The 19,075-nt window shown below is 36.5% G+C and overlaps 1 protein-coding gene across 1 annotated transcript; it reads left to right on the top strand.

Annotated features, from left to right (window-relative positions):
* The first annotated feature begins 1,386 nt into the window (after positions 1–1,386).
* On the top strand, positions 1,387–7,352 carry LOC121380744 (peptidyl-prolyl cis-trans isomerase slr1251-like). The gene is made up of 5 exons (XM_041509710.1): positions 1,387–1,521; positions 2,208–2,489; positions 4,666–4,759; positions 5,648–5,832; positions 6,614–7,352. The coding sequence occupies exons 2-5, from the start codon at positions 2,220–2,222 to the stop codon at positions 6,767–6,769; spliced, it is 705 nt and encodes a 234-aa protein (XP_041365644.1). The 5' UTR covers positions 1,387–1,521; positions 2,208–2,219; the 3' UTR covers positions 6,770–7,352.
* Positions 7,353–19,075: the final 11,723 nt, after the last annotated feature.

Below are 19,075 nucleotides of genomic sequence, written 5' to 3'. Positions count from 1 at the left end.
TAAAATAATTATATATATATATATATATATATATATTTGTGTGTGTGTGTGTGTGTGTGTGCGTGCGTGCGTGTGTGTGTGCGCGTGTGCGCGTGTGTGTGTGTTGGTTTAACGACACCACTAGAGCACATTGATTTATTAATCTCATCTATTCGATGTCAAACATTGAAAACCGCTACATTTGTTCATTAGCAGCAAGTGATCTTTTATATGCACTTTTCCACAAACAGGACAGCACAAACCATGGCCTTTGGTATACCAGTTGTGGGGGCACTGGTTGGGATGGGAAAAAACAATCAGAGAATTGGCTCCAATGAAGTAATTTGATTCTACTTCCTACTGAGCTAGATCCTTGAGCTAGAAAGAAAGAAAGAAAAAGAAACGAAAAAAAAAAATAAAGCAAGAAAAGAAAAAAAAAGAAAGAAAAAGAAAAGAAAGAAAATCTGTTTTGTGGGTAGTCTCCTTAGTTTTAGACTGCTGTATAGAAGTGTCGTTAAAAACGGATTTCGTTATTCGTTAAAAAATTCAAGACACTGACGACAGTATATACTATTTCCCTATCACTTGGCACTCTTTTAAGACAATGAACTCTATTAATATAACATAGCTACTAATTAAATACAATGCATGTATTAACATAAAGACAAATGTTGGACGCCAGTATAAAATTAGGCCTATTAATACAATTTAGATGATTTCGTTTAGTTTGTTTGTATAGTTTACGATAAATTAAGGTGTTTTTTTTAGGGTCGTAGGAACGATATGTGAAGTGGAGGGGAGGGGGCACATGCTATGTGATAACCACATTTAAATTGTTTTTATTATATTGTAAAATATGACAAAAGGTAAATGTTTTTGGTTTCACATGGAGGTGGGTGGACGAGGATTCAGGAGGGGGCCAATGGGGACCAGGCCCCTCTATTCTTGGTCAGTCAATATCCCGTCCACCTGTTAAGGACCAGTAAATTCTATTTTCACCCCCCCCCCCCAAAAAAAAAAACCCCAAAAAAACCCGAGTCGCCTGGTAGCATTTTAAGGGAAAATGTTAAAATGATATACCTTAAAATCTTTTATTCCGAAAAAGATAATTAAAATTGAACTTTAAATAATGTAAAATATTTTCTATTATAAAATAAAACACTCCATAAGATTAGTGAATTACATTTAGAGATAATCTATTTATTTTAAAAATAGAAGCTTGGAATGTTATTTTACTATAAACAATAGTAATTTTACACGTGAGCATGAACGTGGCGATTCGATTAATCCATAATCTATATCAATACAGACACTGTGCATTTTATGCCACATAATAAGGAGACTAGGCAGTCAAAGGGAAATGATAATATACGTGGACAGCAAACTTGTGCAGTTCGGTCGATTAGTCGACGACAGTTTACCAGCCTCTCATTGGCTGAGAAATTGATTGGAATCGTGGCATTGCTGTCTTTAAAAAGCTCGACGTTTCCACTGTTCAGCATTCAGAATTAGTTCTCGTTTGTTTAAGACAGTCAGCTCAAGGTAAGAATACATTTTAAACATAAAATATACAGTGCATTTAGAAATCAAGGTGTTTTTGTATTTTTTATTTTCATCTTCTTAAAGTACATAAAGGTATACTTTTGGTTTTAGAATTCGTACAAATAAGCCATGATTTATTTATTGCAATGCAATATAATCTAAATGAATATTTCACAGAGCACAGATCAATTATTTAATGTATTGCCAGTTATAAAGCTTCTGTAGGTCTAATTCTTATTAAATGGTGGTTTTGTTGTTGTTGTTGTTGCTGGGGTTTTTTTTGTGTGTGTGTGTGTGTGTGTGTGTGTGTGTGTGTGTGTGTGTGTGTGTATGTGTAAACATTTTGAAATACTTTTAAAAATATAGTGATATCAGTTTAATTCAAATGTTACAAATAACTAAATGGTATCATCAGTAGTTACATTTGTAAGTTTAAAAAATCTAACTTTTAAACTGTATCTTTTTAATTTGATATGTTTGTAATTTTAATGGCAGTTATACTGAACAAAAATTATTATGACATAAGCAAAATTAAACTGTGGCATTTTAAAATCTTTATTTAATAAGTGAAAATGTGGGCTGTATTTTAAGTAGATTTTATATGTTACGTTTTTGGACATTATTGTCAGTAAGTCAAGATGAAACAGCTAAATAATCTAAATTGTCAACTTTTAAATTAATTGAAGGTAACAAGAAAGATGTACTTCACACTGTTTGTATGTGTAACGCTGGTAGCGTTGTCGTCGGCGCAAGATGCGACCGCTAAGCCCAAAGCGAAGAAGTCACCACCATCGAACCACACCGTCACTGACGAGGTGGAAATGACATTTGAAATCAAGAACTTCGACGGCCAAGGAGAAGACTACCAAGGAACTATCACTATCGGTCTGTTTGGCGAAACCGCACCCATGACTGTTCTCAACTTCAAAGGAATATGCCAAGGCTTTAAAAGGGGCGGCTCCAGAGAGGTAAGAATCTCCGTCCTTTTTTTCTTTGACACGCTTGTGGGACGGGTGAGATTAAAGGAATATATAGCCAGAGAAGACAGACATACATACAGACAGACAGATATACAGACAGATGAAGATAATAATCTATTATACATGTACAATACAGTTCATAGAAAATAATAAATAAGGTGTGTTTCTTTTCTTCTTTTAAAGCTTTATTAGACAAATTTAATCATATTATGAATTTCAGTAAATTACATCAACTATTTTGTTTGTTTTTTTAATTAAAATATATTTTAATGCATTTTCTTGCATTTTCACAATATAAAATGTATAAGGTTCAGAGCTGTTCTATAAAACAAAATTATACAGGAAAGCAGGAAAGTATTTTATATACTTTCTATATTTTATATACTTTTTAAAGCATAATTTAAAAATATTTTATGAATATTTAAAAAAATTGTAAATTACTCAGTTATGTAGTTAAGTTTTGCACGTGTCTTGTAAGACGTGTAACGTGGATTTATTGAACGGCCGGTAACAGCTGTAGGATAGCTAATGAAATATTCAATGAATTGTCATGTGACTTATTGATTCTGGAAGCAAACGTGGATTCTCTGCCACGTGGTACATTTTAAAATTCCACCGAAACATATATTAATATTAATATTAATATTAATATTAATATTAATAATAACATTTTATTTATTTTTTATTTATTTATTTATTTCGTTGTTTGTTTAGCACAGTGGAAATTGTTATACTTAAGATTTAAAATCGCAGTTATAACTATTACTTAACTACTCTTTTCGTAATGTGTTAAAAAACACCCAGCTAAGATGTAAGGTATCGGGGCTGGTGGTGGGCGGAATATAGGTGTGGCTCAGGAAGCTATGCCCCCATACCGTAACAAAATGTATATTAGTATTTGAAATGTGCCAAAACACACATAAGCGCCTCTTTGATTAAAAATTCCAACACCAAATGTTAAAACAGAAACATATTATTCAAAAAAAAAGTTTTAAAAAGGAAGAAAGATCAGAGAAAGAGAGATAGATAGAAAGAAAAAAATTGACAGCAAACTACTTTAATTAAAGCCATATGTGTAGGATAAGAATAATGTATCCAAATTGTTTTATAATAAACTAAAGGAAAGAAATAAGGGACCACAAAAATAATAACTACAAACAGTTTCTGCAACCAAAACCCTCATTCTGTAGTATAAGACATTGACAGTGTTACTGAAATTTAGTTCGATATTAGCGACATTGAACACCACATTATAACTTTGTGTGAAATACAAACATTACCAAGCTAGAAGTGAATTAAATTTGGCGTACTATTCCGTGTGTTCCCTTATTTCTTTCCATCAGTATATATTCCAACATGTTATTATTGATTACATGTCAAACATGTGGTAAGCAGCTACCAAAGAGAGTGTGGACCTTTACAACATGTGGCTACTTAAGGATGATACTATATTAGATGATTTTGAATTATAAAGATGTAGCCTCTTAACAAATGTGGCTGTTCAGGCGCGAATTCAGGCGGAAGCCCAGTTCTGTTTTTAAGAACAACGGGTTTTGGGCCCACTCGATTAACAAATCATGGATCCGCGCCTGTTGCTTAATACTTTATTATATCATTTTGTAAAATAAAAATGTAGCCTCTTAACACAGATGGCCACTAGAGCAGGTTCGACTGTACATATAGAATAATACCTATGTGGCTATTAAATACCATTTATCCCAATAGCGAGTTGTTTTAAAATGTATCTAACGAGCGAAAGCTAGTTTGATACGTTTTTAAACAACGAGTATTGAGATAAATTGTATCTAATGGACACGAATGTATTATTCTATTTCTTACATATTCTCAAAAACCAGGTTTAAAGCAAATTTTAACATCTTTTTCGACTAAAAGTTATTTACAGCTGTTACACTTCTCGCTGAATTATGCGTCACAGCCATATTAATGTAAGGTTAACTATACGTCACAGTCTAATCGATTTCCATCATGTAGTTTATCATTGGATGTATGGCACTGGTGACCTGGTCATCACCTAGGAGCAGTCAGTCGTATGTCTTGAAATTGCTAACACACATACATGTGTTAACAACCATGTGTAACCAAAAATAACGAATGGTGTTCTCACCAACGGGTGTGTAAGAAATGTTGATATTTGTGTTTTCAGAAAAAACTGCACTACAAAAACACCTACTGCCATCGTTTGGTGAAGGACATGCTCGTACAGTGCGGTGATGTCACAACTGGAGATGGAACCGGATGTAAGTAGACGACATGCTTGTGCTATACTAACCAAATCGGTTTAGTGCACAGATAATGCAATAAAAGTAACGTTCGATTAAATCAGTTTCCAGATGGGATTAACAATTATTATAGAAAAAGGTGGGGTTTTTTTTCTTGATCCCCACTTTTGCCTAGTCTTTTAAATGCAACGTCACAAAAAAAAAAAAAAAAAAAAAAAAAAAAATCCAAAAAAAAAAAATCAACTTGTAATGATTACCAAAGTTAGCACACTTTAGCATATATACGTTAGCATATACTTTCCCCACACAGGAAATAGATGTATGCACATACATATATACATGTCTTGTACAGATATAACTATATATAACTTTGCATATGCTAAATATTTTGGTTGTATTGAACTATCAACAATAAAAACAATTCTGATACCACGCATATCTTGCAACACGTGTAGTTTAATGGATGTGTACGCTGTGCATGCACGTGTCTATCTAGTCGAAGTGGTCTATAACTACCAACCAGATCACCATCACTATGTGGCTTATTTGTTCATGTGGCCTTTATACAGAGGTATGAAATGCACTTTAAAGGCTTGCATCAGGTGCTTTGTTCGTAGGAGTTTACTTAAAGACTATAGCTGACAAATATTTAACACACTTAGCCTTTGAAATATAAAAATAGTGGCGCTATTGATTTCTGTGTAAAGAGGTTTGGTGTAAAATTGGTGTGCGCTCTGGGTACTAGAAACATATTTCCTAACACTCGTGGCCTAACTCGGTGTTCGGACTGGGTACTAGAAACATATTTCCTAACACGCGTAGCCTAACTCGGTGTGCGCACTGGGTACTATAAACATATTTCCTAACACGCGTGGCCTAACTCGGTGGTGTTTATGCTCATTGTAGCCAGGAGTATCTACGGAGACCGCTTCAACGACGAGAACTTCATCATCAGCCACGAGAGCGCCGGCATCGTGTCCATGGCCAACCACGGCTCCGACACCAACGGCTCCCAGTTCTTCATCAGCTTCACCAGGTGTCGCTACCTCGACGGCAGACATGTCGCCTTCGGGAAGATCGTCAAGGGAATGGTATGTTCGTGTAATATATATGTCAATGAAGGTTTTTTAAAACATAACTTACCCTCCCCCAACCCCCCAATCTCCCCCCCCAACAACAGCAGAACACACACACACACACACACACACACACGCACGCACACACACACACACACACACACACACACACACACACACACACACACACACACTAAACTATCGCAACTTTGCGATCTCGCCGTGCAATGCTAAAAGACTTACAAAGAAGATGTTTTGTTGTCTAGCAGAGCCTAAGAGACTTTTGGGAATTAGGCCCCAGCGTTTAGATGACCTTCACATCCATGCCTCTTGTGAAATTTATACTGTTCCATATATACAAATCGAGCTACTGGGGTCCCTAATTGACCGTTCGTAGAAGAAGAAGAAGAAGAAGAAGAAGAAGAAAAACAGATATACAAATGTACATGTATTTTCGTTTGGCTGAATATCAAATGCATCAGACACTAGTTTGATTATTTAAAAAAATATTTTTTTTAAATAAAATAAAATTGAAGTCTATATTTCAAATTTGTCTCCTGCTTGTGCATACATTTTGCAGCCAATTTACGGTAAAGAGAACTAAATCAATTATAATTTTATAACGTCAGTATCACACTGTTTTATTTTGCAGCCGATTTACGGTAAAGAGAACTAAATCAATTATAATTTTATAACGTCAGTATCACACTGTTTTATTTTGCAGCCGATTTACGGTAAAGAGAACTAAATCAATTATAATTTTGTAACGTCAGTATCACACTGTTTTATTTTACAGGACGTTATTGAACAGATGAACGACATGGGCCCAGACCATAGCGGCGCCGCCCCCAGACACGCCATCAAGCTCACAGAGTGCGAGATCAAACAAGTCGAACCGTACCAGCTCAGCAGAAAGTTTATGCAAAGTGACGATCCCAACAATGAGTTGTAGAAGATATTAAAACTAGTGTTTTTATAAAAGGCATTTTTGTTTTCAAACAGAAAGTTGCATAACATAATTATAGGAAGAAACATGAATCATGTATTTGTGATATACAGACTGTATAGATCATCCAAATAGATCATTAAACTTGTTAATATAAATCATTTGTAATAAAGAGAAAATAAAAGCAACTGCGGTCTTGCGTACTTAAATGGGAAAAAAAAATTGGTATCTTCATTAGAGTAGCCACCCCTGGTATGCTTGTCAATTATTCATCTTAATATATAATTTATGACATGTGACAATGATTTTAAAGCTGGCATTAAACATAATACTTCATATCGAAATTGACTTTGTTAATCTTGAATTAAGACACAAATATTTTAAGTAATTTTATTTCGGATCATGGGAAGCAAACGGAGAATAGTTTCCTTGGTAAGTGCGGATGTAAACCATATATTTGCAAATACATTTCAGTTCTTAGACTCCAGACGATTTTGAAAGTTATTTATTCACCATTAAGTAGCAATGAACAAATGTTGTGATGTACGAATGATCGCTTTTTTGTAATAAAATTCATTGAAAGTGAAAATAGAGTGTTTTTATTAATGTGAGTTTTGCCTGATGGAAGAAGTTTGTTTTGTTTAACGACACCACTGGAGCACATTGATTAATTAATCATCGGCTATTGGATGTCAAACATTTGGTAATTTTGACTCGTAGTCATCAAAAGAAACCCGCTACATTTTTTCTAATGCTGCAAGGGATCTTTTATATGCACATTCCCACAGACAGGAAAGCACATACCACGGCCTTTGTCCAGTTGTGGTGCACTGGTTGGAACGAAAAAACCCAATCAGCTGAATGGATCCACCGAGGTGGTTCGATCCTGCGACGCAAGCACCTCAATGGAGCACTCAACCGACTGAGCTAAATCCTGCCTGATGGAAGTTTTAACTAATGGAAGTTTTTCATTTACTGGGAGTTACTTGATTATGGAAGGTTTCTGTTAATGGGAGTTTTAATTAATGAAAGTTTTTCATTTACTTGGAGTTACTTGATTATGGAAGGTTTCTGTTAATGGGAGTTTTAATTAATGAAAGTTTTTCATTTACTGGGAGTTACTTGATTATGGAAGGTTTCTGTTAATGGGAGTTTTCTCCTATTAGGATTGTTTAGCTAATAGGAGTTTTCTGCTAATGGGTATTTGAGCTACTATCAGGTTTATGCTACACTCAGACTGTCAACGGTCACGACGAAGTTGGCCAACACGAAGTCTGAACCTAGCAATAAGTATTGGGAGTTGTTGTTAATAGAGTTTTCTGCTAATGGGTATTTGAGCTACTATCAGATTTATGCTACACTCAGACTGTCAACGGTCACGATGAAGTTGGCCAACTCGAAGTCTGAACCTAGCAATAAGTATTGGGAGTTGTTGTTATTAGAGTTTTCTGCTAATGGGAAAATTCTGCTCAACTCAACAGGTTTAACCAATAGGTGTCTAATGGTAATGGGTGTTCTAGTTAATTTGAGTTTACTAATTAAATAGAAAATAGCTGGCAGGAGTTTTTGCCATCCAATAGCCGATGATTAGTTAGTCAATGTGTGCCAGTGGTGTCGTTAAACAAAACATATTTTAACTTTTAAGGATGTACTTCTACACATTGCTGTTTCTTAACTTGTTTGTTTGTTTTGTTTAACGACACCACTAGAGCACATTGATTTATTAATCATCGGCTATTGGATGTCAAACATTTGGTAATGGTGACATTGTCTTAGAGAGGAAACCCGCTACATTTTTCAATTAGTAGCAAGGGATCTTTTATATGCACCATCCCATAGACAGGATAGCACATACCACGGCCTTTGATATACCAGTCGTGGTGCACTAGCTGGAATGAGAAATACCCCAATGGTCCCACCAACGGGGATCGATCCCAGACCGACCGCGCATCAAGCGAGCTACGTCCCGCCCTATAATTGTTTTAACTCAATCAATAACATCATTCCATTGGTATAGATCTCTGCAACCGACCATGTTAATAATAATGATTAAGCCAGTGGGTAGACACTGGAATCGGACCTCAGTACTAAACTCCAACCCAGAGTAAACACATATACCGAACACCAAAAGAAATGCAAATATATTTTTCAGCTGCAACATTAAATTTTATTTTACTGGGGGCGGGACGTAGCCCAGTGGTAAAGCGCTCGCTTGATGCATGGTCGGTCTGGGATCGATCTCCTTTGGTGGGCCCATTGAGTTATTTCTCGTTCCCTCCAGTGCATCACGACTAGTAGGTGTCTAATGGTAATGGGTGTTCTAGTTCATTTGAGTTTTCTACTAATTAAATAGAAAATAGCTGGCAGGAGTTTTTGCCATCCAATAGCCGATGATTAGTTAGTCAATGTGTGCCAGTGGTGTCGTTAAACAAAACAGATTTTAACTTATAAGGATGTACTTCTACACATTGCTGTTTCTTAACTTGTTTTTTTTGTTTTGTTTAACGACACCACTATAGCACATTGATTTATTAATCATCGGCTATTGGATGTCAAACATTTGGTAATGGTGACATTGTCTTAGAGAGGAAACCCGCCACATTTTTCAATTAGTAGCAAGGGATCTTTTATATGCACCATCCCATAGACAGGATAGCACACACCACGGCCCATTCCCTCCAGTGCATCACGACTAGTACATCAAAGGTCGTTGTATGTGCTATCCTGTCTATGGGATGGTGCGTATAAAAAATGCCTTGCTACTAATGAAAACATGTAACGGGTTTTCTATGAGAAAGAGATATAAAGACAGCGAGATAGAGAGATAGAGATGAGAAGAAGAAGAGATATATAAGAAGATTCAAATGGTCTCTTGTCATAATTTTAAAATTGGACCAATAATCTATTGACGACTGTTTAGAGGCGGATCTAAAGGGTTACTTCTTCCTCGCCCTTGCTTGGTTCTTACTGATCCCAAATTTGCATTCACGTTCCTCTCCGAAACTTTATTAGTCGAGATCGGCCATCGCCTACATTTACTAATCGATTCTAATAATGAAAAAAACAAAAATATCAGTGGCGTCGTGAGGGGAGGGGGGGGGGGGGGCAGGGATCCATGGCCCTCCTCCCAATCAAACCTTTTTTTCTTTCTTTTTTAAACTGTATTACATTTTATAAAATCGTACATACATACATAGTGTGAGTTGCGCCACCCACCCACCCCAATATTAAATCCTGGCTATGCCAGAGAAAAACATTAATATTTTAAAAATCTTATCTTAAAAAAAGGGAGTTTTTTGTAATTGTTCCCAACGAATTACTGTCGGGTAATTAAACCTATAAGAAGACTGCCACTTCTCAACACGATATATCCTTCCTACTTTGCCTGCAGGTTCATCTGTACCAAATCAGTTCCTATTGCCGATAATGTTAACGTTTACTAATAAAACTAATATAAGCTGTGTATTAACACACCCCTAGAGGCAGCACACCTCACATTTATTCTACCTGCAAGAAAATTGTGGGTCGGGTATAGTTTAAGAGATTTGATGAATGTTTTCGATAGCAACTTTCATTTTTGCTGAAAATCGCAGTTCCAACTGTATACTAAATAAAAGCGTACTTATTTATTGGCAATTGATAATAGTATTTGCACAAATAAATAATCAATGTCACATATTATAGCCAATCAGAGCCGCAGATGCTTTCACTCCGTAAATATTTGGTACACCTCGAACTTTAATACGGAACGTTTTTCTCGTTTCAACCAGTGCACCACAACTGGTTAAAGGTCGTGGTAAGTGCTATCCTGTCTGTGGGAAAGTGCATATAAAAGATCCCATGCTGTAATGGAAAAAAAACCCAAATTACCAAATGTTTGTAATCCAATAGCAGATGATTAATTAAGCAATGTGCTCTAGTGGTGTGGTTAAACTTTAACGTTTTGGTTTGATGCATCCTGTAGGAGGACTACCACTCCCAAGACTCGTAAGAAAGAAAGAAGGAAGGAATTGATTTCTTCAACGACACACTCAACACATTTTATTTACGTTTACATGGTGTCAGACATATGGTTAAGAACCTCACAGATACTAAGAGAGGAAACCCTCTGTCGCCACTTCATGGGATACTCTTTTCGATTAGCAGCAAGGGATCTTTTATATGCACCATCCCACATACAAGGTATTACATACCACCGCCTTTGATATACCATTTGTGGTGCACTGGCTGAAATAAGAAATAGCCGAATGGGCCCACTGACAGGGATCGATCCCAGACTGAACAGGCATCGAGCGAGCGCTTTACCACTGGGCAACGTCCCTCCCCTTAAACGAATGAAAGCTCTGGGTATGGACATGATTGAACGCGAAAATGCACACACATTAACACGGAGACAGTTTGTGATTGATAATAATGTATTGAAAACGATTACAAGCACACATACAGGATTATGGTTTCAATGCTAGTGCCAGAATGTCAACTGTCACGACGAAGTTGGCTAACTCGACGGTTGTTTTGTAATTTGTCTCAGCTCCCCGACTCTCGCTCAAAGTAACGACTAATTGGTTTTACGACAATAATCGAGTTGTAAGAGCGCTCAGACTAGCAACTGGACAGTCGTAGAAGTCGTGAGAGCAGAAAGTTGGCCAACTGTGTGCTGGCAGTTGGTAGTCTGAGAATAACGTTATTCATCATCTGGTAGCAGTTGTTGAGCTTTCTTCCACGCGGTATCCACTTCAGATCTCAGTTCTTCAGATGTCATCAGATACGAGGAGGTGATGTCCATGATGCCACTGTCGACTATTTTGACCACTTTCTCGAGTCTTCCGTCATGGCCGTACTTTAATTTTGCTAACGTCTTCAAAACATCCTAAAAAGGATCCAAACCATGACGACCACACCGTTAAATACACATGAAGTTCAACTATGCATGTCAGATTTGTTGTTCAAATACAAAAAGAAAAGAAAAGTCCCCTTAACGACACCAAAGCACGTGTTAAAACTATGACTATTTATTTGGTGACTATTTATCTAGTGAGAAGAAACCCACTGATATGATGAACATCAGTAAAGGGGCATTTTGTCCTAAATTTTCATGGTCAAATAAAGATCACCATCCGTGAATACATTTATGCTGTTAGTCATACAAATGAGTGCCACTTTAAAATATTTCAACCAACAGCTTACAGAGGCGGATCAAGTTCCCTTGACATTCCGCCCCTCTAAATGGATTCTCTGGATCCGCCACTGTCAGAGGAGCCCCAGGGGCCCGGGGCCCCCTTAAATTATTTTAATAATTTTATTATATATTAATTTTCATTTTTTTATACGACCCTACTCCAAACCTCCCCTAAAGGTCTCTAGGCATTCCGCCTCATGTCAACAGTGCCCACGAAATGGATTATCTGGATCCGCCACTGGCTTATATCATACCATTTTAGATATATGTATATTACAATATATTGGTGTTGCCTCGGGACTTTTAATTTGTAATATTAGTTACTGGTTTGCTTGGTTCAAACACAGGTTTTCTCCCTAATTAAACTGTAAAATAAAATTTAAGCAAATTTGATTTTGTTTTTTTTAACGTATGCTCTTTTATACGAAACAAACGTTTAGCTTTCCAAACCGTATTATGTACAATGTCGAGTCCAATGTTTACTTCGACAAAACATAAACATAACAGCTTAAGAATACATAGAGAAATAATTTCACCGCTTTCAATTTCAAAAATTACGAACTTCTTTTAATGAATTGTCCGGTATAGTACTAGTGCAGGTCTTCTAGAACTTTTTATAAAAAATAACTAGCCATGGGATCAGTGATTTAAATGTTTTACTAGATATAATTAAAAATTCACTAGCCCTACTTTTAAGTCAATAATACATTTTACTACTAGTAATAATCGGATATGTCACCTAGAGGGAAATAGAGTTTAAAAAACCTTAAAATGGAGGGGAGGGGGGGAGGGGGGAGGGGGGTAAGGGGGGTAAGGATATTTGTATTTACAAAATAGACTTAAATGCAGCATTTGACAACTTTTTTTCACTAGCCGTCGGGCATAGCGATAGTAGTTATTTACTAGCCCAGCATTGAATACCACTAGCCATGCGAGTGGGGCTACCATAATCTAGAGGCCCTGTTAGTGATAAAATTCGACATAGGTTACAATACTTTCAAAACATATTTTTTTTTTACAATATTTGTAATTATATAATACTTGAATTTCAGCTTTGTAAAAAATATTATTTGGATTCTAGTCTTGTGAAGAGGTACAATATATAAGTAAACAATTTTTTCCAAAATTTATAAATCTCTGTACTAATCATCAAGGTTCCAGTACAGTATATCTGAGCAATGATCACACGGGTTTTTCTCTATTTCAAACACGATAACATGATTATTGTATGATTCAAATAGATTAAAATAAATACTGACTTGAAAGTGCACTGAAATAGGTTGGCGAATGGTGGGAAGGGTTAGAAATGTGGATTAAAGGTGTTTGTGTGTGTGTGTGTGTGTGTGTGTGTGTGTGTGTGTGTGTGTGTGTGTGTGTGTATCTGTCTGTCTATCTGTCTATCTATCTATCTATCTATTTATCTATCTATCTCTATCTCTCTCTCTATATATCTATATATATATAGTGTAAATGATTGACGGTGTTTTCATTCCTTCCGATATTTGTTGGATTTAAATTCACGTGTGCAACAGTTTAAAAGCAGATTCCAGATGAAAACACTGAGTTTGTTGATACACATGTTTATTTCGACAACGAAGATGTTACAATGTTCTGGATGACATTTACAAGCTTTCAGAAATATACAATGCATTGCTATGATGACTACAGTGTCAACGATACGGTGACTTGCATAAATTAAATGCATACTAAATTCCACAATAATATAATTAATGGTAACATTTGTATCTTATGAACGCTTTCTGAAGCTAGTAAAGTTTAGAAAACAAAAGAAAACTGCCCAGGTCAATGAAAGTTGCAGGAATATATGAATACATAACATTATATGAGGGATTTCATTTCAGTATAAAATGTTATTAACACATTAACCATTATAGATCAGCTTCTAAAGTATCGTGCTCGGATTCCAGCTCCTTTTTCGTTAGCGTGTACTTCCTTAAGAGATCCAAAGATCCACTTCCAACAATCGTCACATTTTTCTTTGGTTTTCCAAGTTTGGTTTTTAATTCTCCTATGGTTCTCAACGTATCCTATAAAACAAAACGACGAAAACACGGACCGTGTAAATTATAGGCTACAGCAGGTTTGAACGAGACATACTAGTGAATTACCATTAGTCTAAATTACTCCTTATATATTATTTTTCTTTGACGATTTCTTGTAAATTTCACATTTTCTTTTTCCTTTTGAACAAAGCTAACGAATACGTTTCAAGAACATCAGAGGCAGAATTTACGAAGCCTGTATGTAGTTACACGTGTGTAAGTCGGGTGTTTAAGAATTGTACCTGTATGTAGTTACACGTGTGTAAGTCGGGTGTTTAAGAATTGTACCTGTATGTAGTTACACGTGTGTAAGTCAGGTGTTTAAGAATTGTACTGTATGTAGTTACACGTGTGTAAGTCAGGTGTTTAAGAATTGTACCTGTATGTAGTTACACGTGTGTAAGTCAGGTGTTTAAGCATTGTACGTGTATGTAGTTACACGTGTGTAAGTCAGGTGTTTAAGAATTGTACCTGTATGTAGTTACACGTGTGTAAGTCAGGTGTTTAAGAATTGTACCTGTATGTAGTTACACGTGTGTAAGTCAGGTGTTTAAGCATTGTACGTGTATGTAGTTACACGTGTGTAAGTCAGGTGTTTAAGCATTGTACCTGTATGTAGTTTTGTAAGTCAATTCGAACCGTGTATGTTGTTGTTTTTAAACCAAATTCGACCCTGCATGTTTTGTTTTTTAAACCAAATTCTACACATCTTCACAAGACCAATTCCAAGTGGTGTTTTGACAAAGCCATGCTATACATTTATTGATGAAACAGTGTCAAACAGTGAGAACTTACCCCTTTCCGACTAAAGAACTTAAGATCACTTGGTGTAGGAGATTTTTTTTTTGTTTACTACTTACCATCTACAGTAAAAATTAAGTAGTTAAAAATATGTTTTGTTTTAATGGCACTTAAGCACAATTAAAACTACGACTATTGGACAATTAGGGGCGGGACGTAGCCCAGTGGTGAAGCGTTCGCTTGATGCGCGGTCGATTTAGGATCGATCCTCGTCGGTGGGCCCATTAGGCTATTTTTCGTTCTAGCCAGTGCACCACGACTGGTATATCAAAGGCCGTGGTAGGTGCTATCCTGTCTGTGAGATGATGCATAAATAAATCCCTTGCTACTAATGGGAAAATATAGCGGGTTTCATCTCTACGACTACATGTCAAAATTACCAAATGTTTGACATCCAATAGCCGATGATTAATGTTGCTCTAGTGGTATCGTTAAATAAAACAAACTTCATTGGCCGACCAACACATTATGTTGACACTGTATATAAAACTATTTCTGAACGCTACCTGGAGAACTCTGACCCCTTCCCAATAAAATGTTCTGTATCTGTTTAAAAGGTCAGGCTCTGTTTTTAAAATCATCTTTTTAAAGTGACTGGTCTAAGTTTGCTTACACTGTAACATGTTTACGACAAACAGATCCTTTTTGATGACTAAAATTACATATATTTAACGACACCACTAGAGCACCTTGATTTATTAATCATCGGCTATTGGATGTCAAACATTTGGTAATTTTGACAAATAGTCTTAGAGAGAAAACCCGCTACATGTTTTCCACCAGTAACAAGGGATCTTTTATATGCACCATCCCATAAGCAGGACAGCATATACCACGGCCTTTGATATACCAGTCGTGGAACGATAAATAGCTAATGTTTGTAGTAGCCTAAACCAGATTTTACCTTCCAATAATTATTATTACGAAGTAAAATGAATAATGACTGCTGCAAATATTAGCACACGACCGCGAACACATTGGATTTACATGCACTGGTATTCTAAAACGATGTCATTTTTATTATTCTCCAAAAAGGCTCTGTTAGTCGGACACATCTTACAATGGTTGCAATCTCAGAACAGTCCCTTTAAAACACAACAATAAAATTCTAGCTAATATCTGTCTAAGTAGAACTGAAGTAGACAACTGTTTCAAATATACACTGGAAATTAATTAAGCCCCACCTAGTTTTGACCGTGTGGTTTATAGTTAGCAAGTTTCTGTGAACCGAAATTAATGTTATGTGTATACAGAGGATATTGAAAAAGATTGACAGAAAGTGATACTGTCGTTACATTAATATCTTGATATATTATAGGGGGAAAAGACAGAAACCGTATATATGTATAAAATGTTTTTGGTAATTAACAGTGGAGCTGGAATCACACTATTTCTCATAAGTAATTTATTCATGCCATCTCGGTAAATACCCAGTAGATATGTATGTATTATATGGATGTATATATGCATATATATATATATGTATATATATATATATATTATATATATATATATAGTAATATATGTATGTATTATATGGATGTACTATATGCATATAGTATATATATAGTTATTGTACCAATGAGCTGTATATATATAGTAATATATAAGGACAATTTGCCACTAATCCAGAGTTTGCAGACTCTCAATCCAGCAAAAAGCGAAATCGGTACGATCAGCAAAATTATGTTAGACCGAATAAAGAGTGAAACACGACTCAAGACGCAAATGAACCAATGGAGTTAAACACTTTCCGCTGTACTTGAATGGTTCTCAGCTCTGCATGTTAAAAAAGAACTATCCTTCCTCTTGGTATTCGACATTGTGGACTTCTACCCGTTAGTAACACCTGAACTACTCGACAAGGCATTGAAATGGGCGAAGAAGCATACAGTGATCCCAGATATGAATACACAACTATCATGCTTTGGTCCGAAAATGCTCGTTTTTGACAACAAAGAACAGCAATGGGTGAAAAAATTACAAAGGTAATGCATTCGACGTCACCATGGGCGGATATGATGGAGCGAGAAGTGTGCGAACTAGTAGGACTCCTCATCCTACCCCAATTCAAACAAATACCTCCACAATCTCCCGTCCGGACTGTACAGAAATGACGGTCTAGCAGTTCTAGTGCAGATCATCAGGAAGCCAAGCAGACAGAATGAGGAAAATGCTCATCAAAATATTCAAAGATCTTGGCCTAAAGATCACCATCCAGACCAACCTGAAAATAGTCAACTATCTGGACACCACCCTGAACCTTGAAACTGACTCACACAAACCCTACAGGAAACCCAACAACGAACCCCTTTAATTCAATGTGGCTCAAACCACCCACCCGCAATCACGAAGCAAATACCGTAGGGATTCGGCAAAGGATTTCCCTTCTGTCTTCCCATGAAGACTACTTCGCGGAGCTGTTTTAGGGTACAATCCAGCTTTCAGGAGTCTACAATTTATACATCCAATACGACCCGCCAAACTTTAGAGAACAACCAATTTCAAAGAAAAGGAAAAGACCCAAATCACTGTTCAACCCCAAACTTCAGAAAGAATGATGAGTCAAACGTCAATTTTCGTGTTTTTTTAGTTGATTATCCAAGCATACCCATTTAGATTCAAGTACCACGCTGAGTTCAACAGACACAACCTGAAAAATCAGCTAGCTGCCTAAAACTTCGGAGCAATGATCAAAAGCCATGTTCTTAAGCGGACCCAGGGCTCAACCGGTCCCTGCCAAAAAAAGTCTTGTCAACTGCAGATACATTACTGATTCCTCCTGTTGGCAACATCAAACGACTCCCTATGTACCTCTTTAGTTCTTAAAGGTTGATCAATGTAGGTCTTACTGGTGTCAAAACGAAGGTTTAGGTGCGGCAACTCACCCCCAGATCCATCCTTGTCAGTGACGTCACCAAAATACTGTATGGGACTGAAACGGAATAACCCGGTGTACAGGAGTCAATTCATAAATCGAGAGGAAATCTGCACGAAAGATAAAAAACAATGAATATTAGGTGATGGTTTATTTCACATCTTTCAGACTCAAACTTGGAGTCCATTCATACTTGACGTTTAAAGGAGCTATCATCCTCGCTCCCCATCCCTCCACTGAGACAAGCCAGAGAGTCACGACTGACGTGCCATGACGTCATGTGCGCACCGCCGCGTACACACAGCGTGACGTCACCTTAAACTGTCCCAATTATACCTCATCTGATGAAGGCGAATCCCCTTTACCTGAAAACAATTAATAATGTTTTATTAAGTACGCACTCAAAACATTAGTTATTTAATATTATATTATGGTTATATGACCACACAGATATTGAGAGAGGGAAACCCGCTGTCGCCACATCATGGTGTACTCTTTTCGATCAGCAGCAGGGGATCTTTTATATGCACCATCCCACACTATATTGCGCAGTCGGTATGTAGTTTTATGTACCACGGAGCTTTGATATACTCAGTCGTCAATGCACTGGCTTGAAGACACAGAAAATAGCCCAATGGGCTATCGGCACGACGGGGATCGATCCCACATTTTTTTGACCGCGCATCGAGTGAGCGCGCTTACCACTGGCCAGGTGTTTTCACATTGACAGTTAACGACTTTCCCATAAAACGACAAACTGTAGTTACCATTAAAAAACAGTATAAGAATAGTTATTAGAATTTGATAATAAATCCATAGTGATAGTATCAGTGGATATAAGAAAGGAATTGAGTGCTTATTAGAATTTGATTGTAAAATCAATAAATAAGTTGAGTTTGTTTTGTTTAACGACATCACTAGAGCATATGGTTGACATCCAATAGCCGATGATTAATTAATCAATGTGCTCCAGTGGTGTCGTTAAACAAAACAAACGTTTCACTAGGGCATATTGATTTATGATCATAGGCTACTGGATATCAAACATTTGGTAATTTTAACACATATTCCCATTAGTAGTGTCACGGGGATTCTATAATTCCCGTAACTGAATAAAACACGATTATCCAAATATCTCTCCTAACTGTATATCTATTAGATCTCTCCGTAACAGGCAGTTCAAAACCGCTTTGGCTCGTCTAGGTATGATCAGAGATACGATCTTATATAAAGTATATATTATTATAGCACGTTAAGTTCACTAGAAAACTTCAACACTCACACATTTATACACTTTGGAATCTGTATTAACCTACGCTGACAAAATACAGCCGTAGTAGTTAATTAATAACAAACAATAATAACAACCCAAATTTGATGATCCTTTTACT

This window comes from Gigantopelta aegis, chromosome 2, assembly GCF_016097555.1.
Source record: "Gigantopelta aegis isolate Gae_Host chromosome 2, Gae_host_genome, whole genome shotgun sequence".
NCBI classification, from domain to species: domain Eukaryota; kingdom Metazoa; phylum Mollusca; class Gastropoda; order Neomphalida; family Peltospiridae; genus Gigantopelta; species Gigantopelta aegis.
This window is presented reverse-complemented; position numbering and strand designations above follow the sequence as displayed.

Coding starts and splice junctions, on each gene's coding strand:
- LOC121380744 (XM_041509710.1), top strand. CDS start 2,220: ATGTACTTCACACTGTTTGTATGTGTAACGCTGGTAGCGTTGTCGTCG. Junction 2,490..4,665: donor AAAGGGGCGGCTCCAGAGAG/GTAAGAATCTCC, acceptor TTGTGTTTTCAG/AAAAAACTGCACTACAAAAA. Junction 4,760..5,647: donor AACTGGAGATGGAACCGGAT/GTAAGTAGACGA, acceptor TGCTCATTGTAG/CCAGGAGTATCTACGGAGAC.